Genomic DNA, 19,768 nt, shown 5'->3' on the forward strand with positions numbered 1-19,768 from the left:
GAATTATGAATAGTATATGTTTGGAAGCAGGAAGGAAGAGAGATCACCGATTAAATAAGGCAGCTTTGCACCTTAGGCTTCTGAACTAAATACTTAAGTAGCTGGCAAAATCTTTTAGATTTTTGAAAGAATGGTAATATGGAATGGCAATCTATAATTTTTGTGGCCTGGGTTGAAAAGATTAACTGAGGGACTGAAGCAGTTAGCAGAGAGGGCAAAGCTGAAAGGATGAATCAAGAATTGCCTCAGTGTGGAGAGTTGGGGCAGATAAACAAGTTGTAGGCATGCTGGTGTGATAAGACAGGAAGCCAGGAAAAGCAGAGGATTGGAGCAACTGCGCAGAGAGCAGTAGACGGGCCAAAGGGAGCGAGAGAGTGCACTCCTCCTCGCACTTTCCTTAGGCCTGCCGTACTGGTGCTTCTTCCCATTGGACTCTTAGGTTATCCTGTGTCCTCTCAGTAAAGGCCGCTTTTCTTGGGCCAGCTTGAGCAGATCTCCAGGATATGCATCCGAAAGAGCCTTGTATAACACCTTCACCCCTTTCTGAATGTGCTGTGCTCCCATAGCTTTTTCTAGGTCACTGTGTGACTTAGTTTGCTTTAAGAGTTTTCTTCCTGAATGAGTCAGTATTACCAAGGAGCATTATATCCCAGAGTGCAATTAGTAATGTTTTGGGTTGTAATCAATGCCTTCGACATACATTTATTGAAGGCCTACTTTGTGTTCTTTGTTGAGCGCAGCACCATAAGGGGGACTGAAGAATGTAAGATACAGTTCTTTCCCTCAGTGATCTTAGGTTCTAATTGGACAGACAGGGCATTACTGGATGTCAGTCCTCTTTGGAGAACACTAAATAGGATTCATGTGGAGGAAGCCATTCACTTTTTGTCCTAAAAGAAAGATTTTTTTTTTTTGCTTTTACTAAAAAACAATAAACTTCTATTTTTATAGAAATTCAGGACTTATGCATAATAGAGTTAATTTGCTATCTAGAAATAATCATGGATTCTGAGAATACTTAACAGGAAGATCATTGAGATTAGTAGTTTTCATTTAATGTAACACCAAGGAGTTCCTTCTTGGGCTGTTAATAGTAGTTTATACCTAATTCTTCATTCACAGATAAGTAATTGAAGCCTTCCTTTTAGTATTCTACATGGGAGTTCTTATCATTCAAGCAATGGAAAGAAATATGATTTTGGTTTCTTAGAGTTACGTAATTGTTAATTCTTTAGCTGTTAGTTATATGAAATGAATTTTCAGGTTGAATGGTAATTATTACAAATATTATTTTAAGCAAATACCATTGATTCATTTTGGCTCCTATTTGGTTTATTAAAACTGGAAAAGTTGTCATTAAAATTAAACCTAGTCTAGAGATTCCTTGGAGTTGGTGATATGTCATTAGGGATATTATGGTATTTTCAGTTGACTCTTTAGGGCTCGATGTAGTTTTATGGCTCTGCATGGATGAATGTACTATTCTACCATTTATGTCCCTAACAGCATACATTCTAAGTGCTGATTATGAATGTGGAAGAGTTAAGGATGTGTAGGTACCACTAGTTAACTTGGAGAAGGCCCATCTCCATTACTGCTGTGAATGTGGGGGCCAAGTTATTCAAGATTCAATAGTTTATCCCTCTTTCTTTCATTGTCAAATGTGAGCAGCTGGGAGAGGGACATTTGGAATTTCTCTCTGATTCCTGGTCCATACCCATAACCCTACCCGAAAAGCTGATCTCCACAGTGCAACAAAGAGGGGCTCAGAGAAATTATCTTCAGCTTAGGTCCCACTTACCGTTGAAAATGCCCTCTCTCCACCAAATTGAGTTTCTCCAAAGTGAATTAAAAGCTGCTTTTCCTTCTTTGAAATGAAAACTTATTGAGGATAAGTAATTATATCTTTTCATTTTTTGTTAGAGACCTTTATAAAGATAATGCTAGCAGATATATGGGAGACTTTATTAACATACATTCTTTGTGCACATATACATATATTCACACGAGTTAGTTATTATTTGTGCATGATACACCACAATTATTTAATCCCAGCTTAGTGTTGTATTACTGAATGTATGGTGTATGGGCATTCAGGAAATGGGCATTCATTTTCATATTAGGTAAATCTTGTATTAAAAACTTTTCCGGGTGTAGGGCAGGAAATCCATATTAATTTGAACATGGCTAATTCAGAATTTGAGATATTATTCTGGGACTGAGATGAGGGATCACAGAGTACATGGATCGAGAGCTTGATTTTGACATCAGCTTGTGTCTTATGTCACTTGCTGCTTTCATGACCTCGGGCAAGGCACTTAACCCTCTAACCTTGCTTTATTTACCTCTGAAGTTGGGATGTGAAGCACCTACCTTGCAGGTAGGTTGTTTTTAGATGAAGAGATCAAGCCTACAAAGTGCATAGTGCAGTGCCCAGGCCACAGAATAAAGAAGATCATGATGTTGATGTTCTGTTGCTGCTCTAGGTTTCAGCTTTGTAAGCGTAGACACCACACCTATTTTATTCATTGATGTGTACTGTGCAGTTAGCACATTGCCTTGCCCATTTAAGATCTACAATAAATATTTGTTGAGTATTGAATGAAGTAACATTTCACTGGAAAAAATTGACTGGATAAAGTTTTCAAAAAAGTTTAGTAGTAGTTTGATACAATGCATATATTTTGCGCTAACTACAAATTAACCTTCTGTTTATTAAATAAGCCAAAGAGATCTACTTCTTTACCTTTAGTTAGCTTGCAATGAGTAGTATTTTGGTTAGCCTGCAGTTTGTACTATTTTTTATATTTAAATTATGAAACTCTATTTTTTTTCTTTTTTTGAGGAAGATTAGCCCTGAGTTTACATCTGCCGCCAATCCTCCTCATTTTGCTGAGGAAGACTGGCCCTGAGCTAACATCTGTGCCCATCTTCCTCCACTTTATATGTGGGACGCCTACCACAGCATGGCTTGACAAGGAATGTGTAGGTCCTCACGCACCTGGGATCCCAGCTGCCTAACCCCGGGCTGCCGAAGCGTAACATGCGAACTTAACTGCTGTGCCACTGCCCTGGCCCCCTGAAACTCTATTCTTAAAATACTTTAAAACTCAGTTTCTTATTTTCTTCAGGAAGTTTACATGAATGTAGCCAAAGTCATAACATTTTTTAGGCATTATTATAATCTGTTTTGAATTTTCTGTATTACTGACTTTTAGCAAAGATAAATGAGGGCTTAGTCTATATGTAAACATCCCAGAGGCGGCCCGCCGATAGTGAAAAATGCCTGTAGTACAATGATTTGCTTGTGTGTGAAACAGTGGTTGTTCTTCTGTTTTTATTTTTCGTAGTCTCTCAAGTTAGGCTTACACGATTGCTTATTTCTTTCTATAGTTTGCTTTTTCTCTTTACCATCTTGGTTTGCTCCCTGTAAAAAGGTGAGTACCATCCAGTTACAGCTTTATGACTTGAGTGTAGTATTAGATAACAAAGTGAAAACCTTCAAGTGCATTATCAAGTGTTTTCATTTTATAGCGTGAGAAATTAAGCATTACTTAAAGAGATAATGGAATGTTCGGCTGAGAGAATTCTTTAAGGGAGGAGTTGCTCCTTTCTGTTAGTGTAGTTGTTCTTGCCTGTCAGGAGTGAGTATCAGTGCAATGGTACTCTTGTTGTACAGTGATTTCTAAGTCAAGAAAAGGTGTTCATTACTGATTTGGTGCTAGAGTATTCTTCTGGAGGCCACACTCCCTCCCCCCCCCCCCCCCCCCCCCCGCCCGCTTTGTTTAAAATAAAGGCCTTGGTTGCTTAGTTGTTATCTATAAGTGTTGTAATAAACTACAACGGGTATTGGACTTACTCCATGCTATGTTTGGAGTAAGCCACCAATAATAAATGTATGTGCAAGGACTAAATCTCCTTTTCACATGCAAATTTGAAGTTTATAATTTTATTTAATCCTTTAAAAGGCAAGAGTAGGATGAAATCTCCTAGCTGTGAGTTTGATGGACATAGTCACATGAGGTGGTGGTGTTGGATATCTGCTGCATCCCCCTGCTCCCCTTAATGGAGCAATCACGTTGGAAGTTATTCTCAGCTACCACAACCTTTTTGCATGATATGAATATCAACTTATAGATGGAGAGGATGATGTTCATGTCAGTGAAAATCAAAATGAAGCTTTGGGAATAAATAATCTCAGAGCATCTTATTGGCCCCATTTACTCAGCTTCTCGGTGGTCTGTTTTCACTCATGACTGATAGTCGTTATAGGCCACATGGGATTTAAAGTTTTAATGGTTCACGATTAATGTGAAGTTGGGTAATTCATTTTCTCTTAATTTATTTGGATTTTCGGACTCTAAGAAATTACTGAAAAGGTTTTGTCTAATTATATATAGTTACATGAAATATCTAAGAATGTTATTTACTAAATCTGTTCTCTTTATGTGAAATTTTTTCAATGCGGAAAATTCTAACTGTTTTTTAAAAGGAGCTTAAGAAAGTTTGAGACAGTTTGATTTTTGCAGAAAACTTCTGTGCAGGAATATTGGTAACGTCTTGTCATTTAAACTTGATTCCTTAAAACTGGAAATTTGTAATTGGTATGTATATGTAAATGTTTGTGTTAAGAACCAACTCAAAATATTCCAAGAAAAACACATTAGAAGAACTGAAAGAAAATTAGGAAAACTGAGATACTGTCAGTGTTTTCTGATTCATAAATAAGAACGATATGCTTGATGTCTTTTTTTAATGCTTAAAATGTTTTACTAATTACGTGAACTTTTGCATATTTAAAATAATGCCAAGGTGCTATGAAATGCTTTACTAGGTGTCTTTTTGTTTAAAACACTTGATTTGAATGATCTGATTAATTGAATTCCTAGTGCCAGAGATTGACCAGAAATTCATTTTATTTGATGCTCATGGTAAAAAAATACTGACTATACTGTACATTCTAGTGCACTGTTGAATCTTTGATTTGGAATTTTGAAGTGCTGCTATGGGGAGGAGGGGGATGTGTGGCGGAGAATGTTATGGCTACTAACACTTGGTGTCATCATGTATTGTCACTAAGGCAGTGGGAGTCAGAGACAGCACAAAAAGTGTACTCTCTGGATCCTAGGATGGGCTCTAGGGGGTGATCTGTAAAGGAGGAAAACCATCAAATGAAGACATTCTTAATATTAGCATATTTTCCTGGGATTTGTCTTTTTTGTTTCCTTAAGAGAGACTTATAAAAATAAGTAGTTAATGGAGCATACTAAAATCTTGGATTACAGGAAGTTGTTAGAGGGTGATTTTTCTCAAAAGGAATTATATGTAACAAGACTCCCTAAAAATGATTTAATATTAAGCAGTTTGTGTATCTGTAATTTTTAAACAACTTTTAAGAACAGAGATTCTTATTTAAGCAGTTGGATTGTATGGAGTTTTTAATTCATTTAAAACCACGTGAAATTAGATTAGTTTTTTGGAAATGTGTATACTCTAGAATATTTGAAAGGGAACGTATTCAATCTCTTATCTGAGATATCTTTTTTGATACTTTTGAGGACTGTGCTGGCTTTCAGAAGTTCTTTAATCTTTTGCTGGTTTTAAATGTTTTCAGAATTTCTTAAAAAAAAAAAAAAGACATGATTCATGCCAAACTGATTTTGCCCCTAAAAGAAATAGTCTTTTTTGAACTTTATGCTCTGTGCCTATTCATTATACTTACCTTGTGGGCATTGTGAGAAGTTTAAAATTCATTTGAACGGTGTCTTTTCTCCCTCTGGTATTGAGCCTTTTTACCTTGTCTTTAGCTTTCCAACATTAAACTAGGACTTTGAGAAAATGGTAGGATCTTTGTTTGACCCCCTTAATGCCTTGAATATTTCCTTACTAAGTACATGTCTTATGCCTCTAGCACCTCTCATTAGAAACTCTTCTGAAAGCTCAGTTTGTCCACTTGTGGTTCATTTTACAGTTGTGTTTATCTGACACCATTGGATTTTTGTTTTTATTATAAGCAAAGCATGCCACTGTCACTGTGCCTTGGCACTGTGTCACATCTTAACTTGGTTATTTTGAGGGGCACACACCATACTGCTTTATGACAGGACCCAGATTAAAGTGTGGAGCCAGAAGGGTCATATGTTTATCCACACTGAAATAAAGAAACAGCTTTGATAAATGCAGAAAGGTTAACTTTAGTGGTAGAACAAATTCTCTGAGATTTCAGAGACCATCTGCTAAAGGATTTGTGCAGATACTTGCTTGTGTGCTGAGTGCCCCTAGTAACCAGGGTATGAGGGGACATTGGGCATGTTAACTTAAAACTGTTTTCTTTTTTAGGTCCACAACTCCCAGGCCTGTTGCAGATCTCCAACTCCTGCTTTGTGTGACCCCCCAGCATGCTCTCTGCCGGTGGCATCACAGCCACCACAACATCTTTCTGAAGCCGGGAGAGGGCCTGTAGGGGTAAGGAGAATCCCGTTTTTAAAAGCTATCAATATTTTATATCCCTTAGGGTATAAAATAGGAATATTACCTCCCTCCCCATAGCCCCTTAAAAAATGTGCTGTATTGTGTGTGTTTTTAAAGGAGTAACAAGTACATGCACAGAGGAAGCAAAATACGGGACTTGCCTTACCCCTCTAGGACAGTTCCAGAAGTTGGTGGGGTTTGGTGGTATAGGGTATTTTGGCACCAGCAGAGAGCATGCTGGGCTGCTGCAAGGAGCAGGAGCTGGCAATCAGCAGCGAGTATGGATGTTGGCAACTGAAATGGGGGAGAAAAGGGGGTAAGTTTGAGTCCAAGTGTGGAATGTGCATTTCCCCAGGATCATTGGGACTCATGGCCCACACATCTAAACTATTTTGGGTGCTGTCCTCTCAGGTGATGTTTTATAGAGTATTGCTCAGAACTAGCTAGGCTTTTCTCCAATGCTAGATATAGAATAAACACTTTGAAAGGCTTGGGTTGGGGTTTAGATATAGTGGTCTCAGCTGTACCCTGGTAATTCCTCTGTTACCTGGGGGTAATGTGGGATGTGTGTGAGATGCAGCAGGAGGAAATGTCTTTAGTGCTTTATCCTTTAGAACACAGGACCCAGTATTAGTGATCCACGAGGGTTATTTTTGTGTCATGTATCTCACCTTTTCTGAAAGCTGTGTATACACCTGTCTTCCTTGTTTTCCTTTATGAGGATTTAACGGTCAAGTTTTCTGAAAGACAAGTATTTATTGTTCTCATCAACTGCTGTTAATCACTGAAGAAGTTTAAGACCTATCTTTCTCTTGTTTGGTGTAATCTGACTCTGAGACTCAAACTCATTCTCAATTAGAAAATAATATAAGAGAATAGCCTTCACACGTGCCCACACAATACGAGATACTGGCAGTATATAATGAATTGTTCAGTTGTAGTGTAGAATATTAATATCTTGAGATTAAGAAAAGAGAGTGCTCCAAAAGGGCTAAAGCACTTAGGAAAGTTTTGTGAAGGTAGGTAGGTTTCGAGGAGCTGGGTATGCTTTTGATACATCAGTAACATGTGGACAGGCAGATTGGTGGAGGCTTCCAGGTGTATGTGTTAGCCTGCCCCATATCAGCCTATCCCTATAAGCAACCCTAGGCAGTGAGCCTGGTGAAGCTGGGAGTTGTGAGAAGATGACCGCAGGACGTCAATGAAGAGTGCAGGTTAGTGGGTCTGGGGAAGCAGAGGTGGGGATATAAAATGGGGCCTGATAAAAGAGGATCTTAAAGGTTAGACAAGCCATGATTTTATGTAATAGGCAGAAGAGAGCCTTTGTAGGCTCTTTTATTCCAGACAAGCCGGTTTGCAAATCACTATTGAAGAAGATTCATTGAGTAGCAGTATGCGGTGTGGAGTGGGGAAAGACTGTGAAAGTTCCAGTTAGGTGGCTAAGGCTGTCATCCATGCATAAAATGAAGAGGACTGAGACAATGGAGATGAAATATTAGTAATTGTAACAAAATCAGGAATAATTGTCACAACAACAGTTTCGTGTTTAGATAGTCTCAGGTATAATTTATCAAGGATTAGACTAGACAAAAGGTTCACATTATGGTAGCCTTGTAATTCTTGATATAATAGCCATTCGCAATGGACTATAAAACCCACTGTTGTGGATAAAAGTATAATTTTAATCCCTAGAGAGATATATTGACATTTTAAGGGACAAATTAGAGCCCCAACTTGACTACCTACTTCAAAAGCATCAGCCTTTACCAGTTACTATCTTGTTTCCATACATATCTAAGAAATGATTTTATCTTTCAGGCCAATATTTTCTTACTTTATTCTCTAATCAGTGTGGGTGTCATCATTAGACTGTGTCATTTACCATACTACTCACTAACCAGGATTTGCTGAATAGATTTTAAATTTTGCCCGTAATAACATTGATTTTTAGTAAATTTTATTTTAGCATTAGTAATAACTAGTAGTTATTTTTTTTAGCAGTAAAAGTATTGTATCCACTGGGGATTTAAATAAGTTCATAATTGGTGGTGCACTCAAATACCATCATATGTAGGTTTGAGAAGATTCTATAATAAGATAATAAATCTTCTTTCAGTCAAAATGATGCTGCATAAAGCTAACTGTATTGATTGTTCTTTAACAACGCTTCATGCTGCCAAAGTCATTTGTGCTGGATCTGAATTGGATCCAGTTGGCAGCGCTCCCCTCCATGTGTGGAGCTCTCATAAATTCTGCATGCACACAGATCTAATATAGTGTAATGAGAGAGCTGCTGGGAGAAAAAATTGATTACAGGGTTGCAGACAATATCATTAACATTTCTTGCCATGATGCACCAGATGTCTTCCCTAATAGACTATTTTTGTTAATTTAGTTTTTATAGGATAACATTGATTGCATCATAATTTAACTTTCATTGCGTGTTGAGGTGTATGTGATCTGTGTTTCTACACTAATGTTGGCATCAACTCATAGGATTTAATTTTGTAAATTTTTAACTTACCTGTTAATTTTTAAAGTATTTGTCCTATAAAGGCAACATTTTTACTGAGAATCCATTAGCTTGGATGTTTTCTAACAAAAAGTTCTGTGTTTACTGGTAATTCAAGGTAGTTAGGGAGGTGAGAAGGCAAGGAAAACATTGTCCAGATCCTCCCTAGACTGGGAGAGATGATCGTCCCACCCGCAGCTGCTCCCAGTATCAGGTGATTTAAATGGTATAACAGCAACTCTATCCAAGGCAGAAAAGGTGCAGCCATTTAAGGGGACTTAAAATGCACACTCACTTCCCTTGTCATGGTTGCGGCCCTGCAGGCTGAAGTTCTTGTGAGTTGCACCTATCCTCTTCCTTGCTAGGAAATCAAGGGCTGGTTAGGATATTTAGCTATTTAGCATTTTAATTTTTATTTATTTTAATTTTAATTTTTGCTGAGGAAGATTGGCCCTGAGCTAACATCTGTGTCCATCGTCCTTTATTTTATATGTGGGACGCCTGCCACAGCACGGCTTGACAAGCGATCCATAGGTCTGTGCCTGGGATCTGAACCTGTGAACGTCTGGCTGCCAAAGCAGAGTGCGTGAACTTAACTGCTATGTCACTGTACTGGCCCTGCGTTTTTATTTTTCAGTCATATCTTTTTGTGTGTTTGAGACCTCTGTTGAGTGGCTGACATATATAAATAAGACAGTACTACTGTAATAGTGGGTTGAGCTATTTTATTTCAGTCATTTTTTTTAACTACTAGTTTTGTTTTTGGTGCATTATCCTTTAGAGAGCATTTTTTTTTTCTCTTCACATGTTACTGTGTAACATAGGACAAGTTAACCTTTCTAACCCTTAGTTTTCTCACTTATAAAATGGGTATAATACTACTATTTACCTTAGGGTTGTTGCAGAGATTAATGAAATAATTACTTAAATTGCTTAGCATGATATGAAGCATATAATAAGCATTCATTTAACATTATCTGTTATCATATAGACTTGTGTCATACAAATTCAAGTTTTAAATAATTAATTTTCCAGATTTTCTAGGCCCCTAGGTGGTCTCCTTGAGTTTAAGAGGGTCTATGAACTTTCTGAAATTGCTTGCAAAGTCTTATGTATATATCTGCATTTTTCTAGAGAGAGTATACTTTTCAACTATGGGTGCTAATCAGTAGATTCCTAAAATGTTGAAAAAATCTGAAAACTAATATTAAGAATCGATGGGTCATTTAAAATCTCAAATCAGCAAGCTGTTTATTAAGGAAGTAAACTAACGCTGAGTATGTACTTTGTGCCCAGGAACTCTGCTCCTCTCTTCACATAGTTTAACCCATTTAATCACAACAGTCCGTGGTATTTAACTTCATTTTGCAGAGGAGAACACTTGAGGTTTACATTTGGATAAAATCTTGCTTTTAGTGAGTGGCAGGACTGAGGTTTAACTCGCAACGCCCCCTGGCCTGTGCAGTCTCCATTGCTCTCACGCTGACGGCTCTGCTGCCCGGGTGCTCCTTGCCTGATGCCCGCCTTTGCCTCTGCTGTACTGGAGAGTTCCTGAGCTAACATTGCTGCTTGTTCACTGGGTGGAGTCGAAGCCTTCTGCCACTGAGAGTTTTACAGGCTGGCCCTTAACCCTGAATAAATGGACAGTGGTGTTAACAGTATGGTTTGAGAACTCTTTTTAGTATCAGTAAATTTTGTTTTCTTATTACCATTTGTGGTGGTCATGTCTTTAGCATCCTTTGGTTTAAAAATGCATGACCAACAGCTACTGTGAGTTCTCTTTTCATTCATCTTAATAGTATCTATATACATTTGAAAAATCATTCCTGTGGTTTGTTGTGTTTATTAGTCTCTGTGTGTTTGTTTCAGGTGTAAAACTTTGTGCATCTAAGAAATTGGGCTTTGCGTTTCCCTTGGAGTAAATCCACTGCATTGATCTAGACAGAGCTGCTCCAGTAACACAGAGCAGGAAGCTAGGGCTCCGAGGCTTTCCCCAAATCCTCTGGTTCGGGGGCTGCTTAGGCCAAAGCTGGGTCTCTCGGGTCTCTGGTTACTGCTCTTTCCACTCTTCTTTGCAACTTTCCTTGACTCGTAAGGAATGTTTCTTTAGCTGCCCCATGTGGTGCACCATTTCCTTCTTTAAAAGCTGAGAATTGTTTGCTTAGTATCTAGTTTAAAGTTTTGTGACTGTACCTCAAACCACTGTGAAAGCAGTATAATTTTTGTTCATATAAGTCATTTATCGTTTTTAAGCATCATTGTAACACTGGTACTTTTTTTTTTATTATTTTTTTTTTTATTAATGTTATGATGGATTACAAGCTTGTGAAATTTCAGTTGTACATTTTTGTTAGTCATGTTGTGGGTACACCACTTCCCCCTCCGTACCCTCCCCCCACCCCCCCTTTTCCCTGGTAACCACCGATCAGATCTCCTTCTCAATATACTAATTTCCACCTATGAGTGGAGTCATATAGAGTTCGTCTTTCTCTGACTGACTTATTTCGCTTAACATAATGCCCTCGAGGTCCATCCACATTGTTGTGAATGGGCCAATTTCGTCTTTTTTTTTATGGCTGAGTAGTATTCCATTGGTAACACTGGTACTTTTAATATTTGGGACTTTGGTATCATTTAATAATTGAAAGCAACTATTTATTACAAAATGCTATTTTAAAAATAAAGCTGATTATATTTCTTACCTACTTGTTGCTAAGAAAGAACTCTAATCTGGTTGCTTGTTTAGTTCTGCAGGAGTTTCTGAGGATATTCTGCTTTTTCAGTATTTACTGTGGCTTTCCCAATTGACATTAAGTATGCCAAAAATAGCCATTGCCTTTTATATTTGATTGTAGTGAAAGGTGTTAAAAATGGCTGCATTTTCAGAAAAATTGCCAATACAAATGCTGGGATTAATCCAGCTACCCTAAAGGAAAGACGATTAGTAGCTGTTGAATTTCAGTGTAGTAAGTTTAAAAGTTATTAAAACACCCAGCTGACCAATATTAATATTAGATCATATAACCCGCTTCCAGATGAGTCCCTTTCACTTGGAGCGGTTGTTTTCCTACCCTACTCTCCCCATAAACGCTAATTGTCACTTATTTGTTCTTAAGGCTGTCTTTCCATCATATTCCTCTGCTCCTTCTTTACAAAAGGGACATCAAGCCACATTTTCAGAGCATAGATTTGAATAACTTTATGATTTTATAAAACTGCCTACTATTTAAGCAGTTGTTTTGTTACCATAGGTCTGTCTGAGATGTAATCATTACTTTCAAGTTTTGTTGAGTTTCCTTTTCTTTCAGGGATAATGCATCGCCCTTTATTACTTAAAGGCACTGTTAGGCCTTTCAACCTTGCCTTTTTGGGCTGTTTCATACTGTTTGAAAAAAAAAATTTAAGCGAGTATGTGGAGTTCCCAGGGTTTACAAGTTCTCCAGAATTAGTTTTACTGATATAAATTGCCAAAGACATTTCAGCACATGGAAGTAGAGCTTGCAGCTTTGTTTAGCTTAACTTTGTTTTTAGCATTAACCCCTCATGTTAGAATATCATAGTACTTTCGGTGGCAATATCTCTTATAAATATCAAGGCCTTCAATGGAGTACCAGAATTTTCTTAGGGACCGGAGTGAAGTTTAAGTAATACACCTAAGGTTAATCAATCTCTTTTCAGAGTCTATAGAAGTTATTATCCCTCACATTTTGAAGTTGGCATTTTCTGTTTTTATCTTTGATCTCATGTTGTACAATTAGATTGAATGTCAGATACTTGTCATTTTTTAAATAAACTTTATTTTTTAGAGCTATTTTAGGTTCACACCAAAATTAAGTCGAAGGTATAAAGGTTTCCCACATATCTCCTTACCCCTACACTTGAAGAGCCTACCCTATTATCAACATCCCCTACCAGAGTGGTACATATGTTACAATTGATGTAATGTTCCTCTGTGTCTTTTCATGGCTTGATAACTTATGTCTTTTTTTCACTGAATAATATTCCATTGTTTGGATGTACCACAGTTTGTTTATCCGTTAAACTACTGAGAGACATCTTGCTCTTCCAAGTTTTAGCAATTATGAATAAAGCTGCTATAAAATCTGTGTGCAGGTTTTTGTGTGGACATAAGTTTTCAGTTCCTTTGGGTAAGTTCCAAGGAGTGTGATTTCTGAGTTGTGTGGTAAGAGTATGTTTAGTTTTCTAAGAAGCAACCAAACTGCTTTCCAAAGTAGCTGTACCAGTTTATATTCCCACCAGCAATGAATGAAGAATTTCTGTTGCTCCAGATTCTTGCCAGCATTTGGTGGTGTCCATGTTCTGGATTTTGGCCATTCTGATAGGTGTGTAGTGGTATCCCATTTTTCTTTTAATTCCCCTGATGACGTATTATTTGGTGTATCTTTTCATATGCTTTTTTGCTATCTGTATATCTTCTTTGGTGAGGTGTCTGGTAAGGTCTCTGGGTCATTTTTTAACAGGTTGTTTATTTTCTCATTGTTGAATGTTGACTTCTTTGTCTATTTTGGATAACAGTCCCTTATCAGATGTGTGTTTTGCAAATATTTTCTCCCAGTCTGTGGCTTGTCTTTTCCTTTTCTTGACAGTGTCTTTTGCAGAGCAGAAGTTTTTGTTTTAATGAAGTCTAGCTTATCAATTCTTTTTTTCATGGATTCTGCCTTCGGCGTTGAATCTAAAAAGTCATCACCAAACCCAAGGTCATTTAGATTTTTCTCCTAAAAATCTCCTAAAATCTCCTTAAAGACCTTAAATCTCCTAAAAAAAAGATTTTTAGGAGAAAAATCTAAATGTTATCTTCTAAGAGTTTTACAGGTTTGTGATCCATATTGAGTTGATTTTTGTGAAGGACATAAAGTCTGTGTCTAGATTCATCTTCTTCTTTTTTTTTTAGCATGTGGATGTCCTGTTATTCAGCACTATTTGTTGAAAAAACTGTCTTTTCTCCGTGTGTTGCCTTTGCTCCTATGTCATAGATCAGTTGACTGTGTTTATATGGGTCTGTTTCTTGGCTCTCTATTCTATTCCATTGTTCTGAATTGAGAGTAAAATGCAGACATCTTGACTCTTTACTCCTGAATACTTGTCTTTATTTCCTAAGAACAAGGACATTCATTTATATAGCCACTATATTATTAAAATCAGGAAATTTGAAAGTGATAGAGTACTAATCTAATCTATAGACATTCACATTTTACCATATTTCCCAATAATGCCCTCTATAGCAATTTGTTTTTCTGGCTTAGTATCCAATCCAGCATCACATTTATATCCAGTTATCATGTTTCTTTAGTCTCCTTTAATACGGAACAGTTCGTTAGCTTTTCTTTGTCTTTCATGACATTGACATGTTTGCTTTTTGAGAAGACAGTCCAGTTTTTTGTATTTTGCTGTTTCCTAATTATTAGATTTAGGTTATACATTTTGGGCAGGACTATTAGTGGTATTGTGACCTAAGTGCCTTACCTTAGAGGGCATGTGTTATCAGTTTGTCATATTATTGGTCATGTTAACTTGGATCACTTGGATAAGTTATTAACTTTCCCTTTGTAATTAATAAATAATTTGTTAGGAGAAACTTTGCGACCATGTAAATATTCTGTTATTCATCAAATTTTCATCCACTAATATTAGCACCTATTGATTATTATTATTATTTTGCTGAGGAAGATTCACCGTGAGCTAACATCTGTGCCAGTCTTCCTCCATTTTGTATGTGGGTTGCTGTCACAGCATGGCCACTGCTGAGTGGTGTAGGTCCATGCCTGGGAACTGAACATGGGCTGCTGAAGTGGAGCATACTGAACTTAACCCCTAGGCCATGGGGCCAGCCCTCCTATTGATTATTTATACCTGAATTACTGTGGTGATTGTGGAATGTCACTCAAATTTTTTTTTTTTTAAAGATTGGCACCTAAGGAAACATCTGTTGCCATTCTTCTTTTTTTTTTCCTTCTTCTTCTCCTCAAAGCCCCCCCAGCAGATAGTTGTATATTACAGTTATAGGTCCTCCTGGTTGTGCTATGTGGGATGCTGCCCCAGCACAGCTTAATGAGCAGTGCCATGTCTGCGCCCAGGATCTGAACCAGCAAAACCCAGGGCCGCCAGAGCAGAGCACGTGAACCCAACCACTCAGCCATAGGGCCGGTTCCATCAACCACTTTTTTTTTTTTTACTCAAACTGAATTGCTCTGTCTTTGAAAAATAGATCAAAATTCACCCACCATTAGTTCAAATGCAGGATTTTTGAGTAAAATGAAAGAAAGAGAGGGGAAGGAAAGGAAAGGGGAAAGAAAGATGGAAGGAAGGAAAGAAAGAGTGAAAGAGAGAAGTAGGGGGTGGAAGAGAACATGTGAGCCCTCAATGGTTTTCATTTTTAGCAACATAATGACTTTATGAATTTACAGATTTTTTGTAGAAAGAGGAAAAATTTGTGATGGTGTTTTGTTCCACTTTTAGGCTCCAGAGGAGATAAAAGCTGCTTAGAAGTAATAGATCATGGGCGTGGTTAAAAAAATACACATTTTTACTGTTGAAATTGTGATTATTATTAGTTTGATTCATGTTGGCAATATTTACTACTGATCAAGTTACTCACTCTCTGCACCTCATTTTCCTGACTTGTAAAACCAGAATATTATTTCCTTAGTTCTGGAGTGAGGCCCAGGAATCCATAGTTTTTCCAAGTGCTCCCCAGGAGATTCTGATTGGCAGCCAGCTTTAGCAAGTGAAAATCTGCCCTCCACTCTGGTGACTGTTGTAAATGCACATCTGATCATGTCCCTCACAGGATGTAGAACTTTTGGTGCAGTTCCAGCACCTCTGTTTTTCTCAAACCTGAGTATCTGTTTTTGTGGTTCTTCCATATTACTTGATTTCCCACCTTCCCCAACGCACAGATTAAGTATAATCTGCTTGCTTACATCCCTAATACAGCTTTAAGAAAGAATTTATAAATTAATTCAAACCAAACTACAAAACCTATAAAATTCTACCAACATAAATTTAATAGAATGGGTGATGATATTTTGCTGAAATGATAGAACTACTTGTGACATGAATTTGTTACTGGTTGCTTATGGCCTAGACTACTGGGGGTTTGGGGGATGGTGTATGGCATGTTTAGACTACTGGGTTCCTTGTGATGACTCAATTCTTCTATCTATTGTTTTCATTTTCATCATTATCGCTGAGATAATAAGTGTAAGTATATCTTGCTACAGTGTGACTTTGCTCTTACCTGACTCAAATGTGGCATTAGATTTATGTTATTTATTTAGTAGCTTGCAATAATTAGAGTAGTACTACTTAGTTGTTTGATTATATGTAAACTTATTCAGAGTCAAAATCATATAGCTCTAAATTCTGTTAATGAAATTATAAACTAGATAATCCAGAAAATGAATCTGTTAAAAAATTTAAGATACGTGTTGAAATAAAAATAAACATTAGTCCTCTCCTTCCCCCACCTCACCATCTGTTGCTCCTCTCTGAGAGATATGGTCAGCCAGTGTCCCTAACATTATGCCTTGGCTACTTTATATAAACAGTCTGTCCTTTTGACTAGATTGAATGAAGGTGCTGTGTTTCATTCTTATTTTTGTTTGCAGTGCCTAGAACAGTTCCTGGCTGTGAGAAGTTGCTCCTTAACCATTGAATTAATAGTTTGCTTTTTACAAGACAGGAAGAAAAGCACATTACTTTTTAAAAAAATAAGGTAAAGAAGGATTTTCTTTAAAGGAATATGTTAAGTGTGACTGAATGAGGCCAGACCATCACCATGAAGTATAGCACTTAATGCAGTCCCGAGACAGACGGCCCAGTACTAGCCAGGAAAACCTGGTACGCATGTTGATTTTTTGAGAAAGAAGTTTTTTTAAGTCTTTCCACCTCAACTTCCACCTCCCGTGAAAATGAGAGGTGTAGGACCAAGAGAGTAGTCCTAGCTGTGATTTAAGTGAGGAGATATCAATATATGGTTCAAGTTTAATTTTTTTCCTTGCCTGTTGGGATTCTCATGGACTTATGGAACTCATACAACATACATATCAGTTTTTCAGCTAACATAGCATGAGCCTGTTTTATTATGTTTTCGTTTTCATTTACTTGATGTCTGGTCTATAAACTCTGGGCTTTGGCCTTTTGAATCTTTATTAGCTTGGAGCTTGCCATGCTCTTACAACAGAAAAGTGGTTCATCTCCACACAGAGGGGTGTATTGTTGGTTGTGAGGCTGCTGCCCTTAGTTGCAGCCTCTTCACAGTGATGGTTCTCCTTGATGCCTGAATAGAATGGAGTATGCTGCTGCACTGCCCCAGGGCCTTGTAACAATTTAGAATTTGGACAGAAAAGCGGAAGGACCTAAAAAGGCAACTGTCAGATGCCTTTGGTATCCCATAGTAGAAGATGTGTGTGGTAACCTTGGACCTGAAGCCCTTGGAAGTATGGTCCCTTGATCCAAAGGATCATGGAGGGATGCCTTTGGAATCGCATCCGAGGGTAAATCATCAGCAGAAATGGCCACCCCCAACTCCCACTCTCACACACAGTGGAAGGTGGAGCTAATTGGCCAAAACAAAATGAAAGCTGAATGCTGTTAGTGGAGTATTAGGGTAGTGTAACCGGAGTGCAGAATGTTCTGTCAGGGGTGAGAGCAGTTTGGTTTGTACTTCAATCAGAAATCATTGGCTTGTTTTCAGTCTAAACATTTTTTTTGTTTTGAATATTTTTCTAGTATCTGAAGATGCAGGAATACTCTTAAATTAGCATTACTGCTAAATTTAATATTTGGTTAATTTGTCCTGAAAGTTTAGAGACTTTCTGATCTTTCAGGTTGGAATGAGGAAATAATGGTTGGTATCTATACTGCTTCCTCCTAGCTCTTCCTTTTGTTAGTAGCGTCTTTTTGGATGTATTAAAAATGTCCACAGAGGTCCAGAGATAGGCACACTTAATCATTATGATTGAATATCAGTCTGCTCTTAAGATACTAAGCAGATTTGTTAACAAACAAGGTGGGACTGTACAAAGATCTGATGTATTGTTAAAATTATTTAAAAGAAAAACAGCTGGCAAATGGTAATTGACGGATATGTTTAATCTGTATAACTTGAAATGCTGCTATGGTTACTGTGGGTTAAGTAGGGAAGACACATCCAGGAGACCAGGGCTTCTCTAGGAATGGATGAGGCATGACAAAGAATCCAAGGTTACAGTTTAAGGATTGCATGGCAGGTCAGGCACTGTGATTAAATTCCTTGGTGTTGTCACTGAGCTGTTAAGGCTGAAGATAACATTCTCTCCTGCTGAAAACAAGAACCAATACTCACTCCTTGATGGGCTAAATTATAAAAAAGAGCCCTTCTTGCAATGTTTCATTATCTGGGATTTGCCTCAGCTGGTGATTTGTCGGCAGCATAGGGAGATTTGCTAGGCATTTTGTATTAAAATTATTCAGTTGGCTGGTGGAGCCCTTTGGATAATTCCTTGCCATTTTACAATGCTCTGGAAGAGATTTGTGATTTACTTTTGCCTAAGTGGCTTTGTGTCTTTTGGAGTTACTAGAGAGTGTTGGGCACATATATACATTTTTTTTTAACCTCGTTTCTTTGTTTTGTTTTCTCTTTTGTACTTTTGTTTCTGTGGACGGGTGGCTAACAGATTATTTTAGTGACACCCTTAGCAAGCATGAAGTGCATTCGGCATATTATGTCAACCTGACACTGATTAACGTACACTGAGTTTCTTATTCTTCCCTCATGAAGAAAATTATTCAAGAAGTTGACTTGGTGTTTTTTGTTTTTGATTTGTAGCTTTTAATTGGGGGCAGGGGGTTAATTTGTTAGGTGGCTGGTATGATTTCAGCCAACCAGTTGAAAAAGAAAGAAGCCCCATCTTGTGAGCTTCCAGAAGAGAAAAAAGAAACTAGTACTGCTTGTTGAGTGTTGGTGGTATAACTGGACTCAGTATAATACAAAGGCTAGGGAGTGAAGAGAAGGAAGAGCCTTTGCGGGTAACCCTCTGCCATTATCTGCCAGGCTGGGAGAAGTTATGCAGGAGGCGTTGTCATGTGGAAGCATAATTGGACTTATCCCTTGGACTAGCACAGTTGGAATCTTCTAGGTGAAGTTTGAAGCCTTCTGCCCTTCTACAGTCTGTCTGAGGGGAGATACAACTCTGCTTCAGTGTTTCAAAATTGGTGGTGTGATGTAGTTGATATTCTTCTGGTGGAGACAGTACTGTTTATAAAAGATTTTTTGATTCAGCCTCAGGAAGAACATGGTCAGCTAGACAAAGCTTTGGTAAGAGATGTTGGTCCCTGTAGCAGAACCAAGAGGTAAGGCTAAAGAACTGTATAAAATCACATTTCTGCTTCCCTGGAAAACTGATCAGATTTTAAAATCCTTTTATCTAGTGTGGAGGGGAGAGAGTTGAGAGGGAAGGGAGGCTAATGAAGAAAGGAAGGAAAGAGAGAGAGAGGTCTTTGAAAACTGTGTGGTCCACTTCAGTGACAAAGCATTGGAAGTGGCTTATGGATATGGAATCCAGCCATGGTGGGTGCAAAGCTGCCATGGAGAGGCTGTGGTGTGGGAGAGCTCACCTGGGAGAAGTGAATCTCGGGCTGAGTTCCAGTGTGAAAGAATCTCTGGAGAGAGATGCTGTTTCTGAACGTTGCAGCCCACTCCATGCCTAGCTTCATGATTTTGTATGTGCTCGAGGGCTGGAAATGCTCTTCAGGTCCCACCTGTCACCTACTGTAGGCAACCTA

The 19,768-nt window shown here is 38.0% G+C and overlaps 1 protein-coding gene across 6 annotated transcripts in view; it reads left to right on the forward strand.

The window, feature by feature from the left end:
* Window positions 1-19,768, forward strand: part of RERE (arginine-glutamic acid dipeptide repeats) — a 403,675-nt gene that overhangs the window by 170,984 nt on the left and 212,923 nt on the right. For 4 of the 6 annotated variants that reach the window (XM_044769612.2, XM_044769615.2, XM_044769614.2 and 1 more), the window contains one exon: window positions 6,340-6,465. The exons of the other annotated variants lie outside the window; for them this stretch is intronic. In XM_044769612.2, the coding sequence (XP_044625547.2) occupies window positions 6,340-6,465 (126 nt within the window). The remainder of the gene's footprint in view (window positions 1-6,339; window positions 6,466-19,768) is intronic. 6 annotated transcript variants of the gene reach the window in all.

The sequence above is a fragment of the Equus asinus genome, chromosome 5 (genome assembly GCF_041296235.1).
Source record: "Equus asinus isolate D_3611 breed Donkey chromosome 5, EquAss-T2T_v2, whole genome shotgun sequence".
Classification (NCBI taxonomy): Eukaryota; Metazoa; Chordata; class Mammalia; order Perissodactyla; family Equidae; genus Equus; species Equus asinus.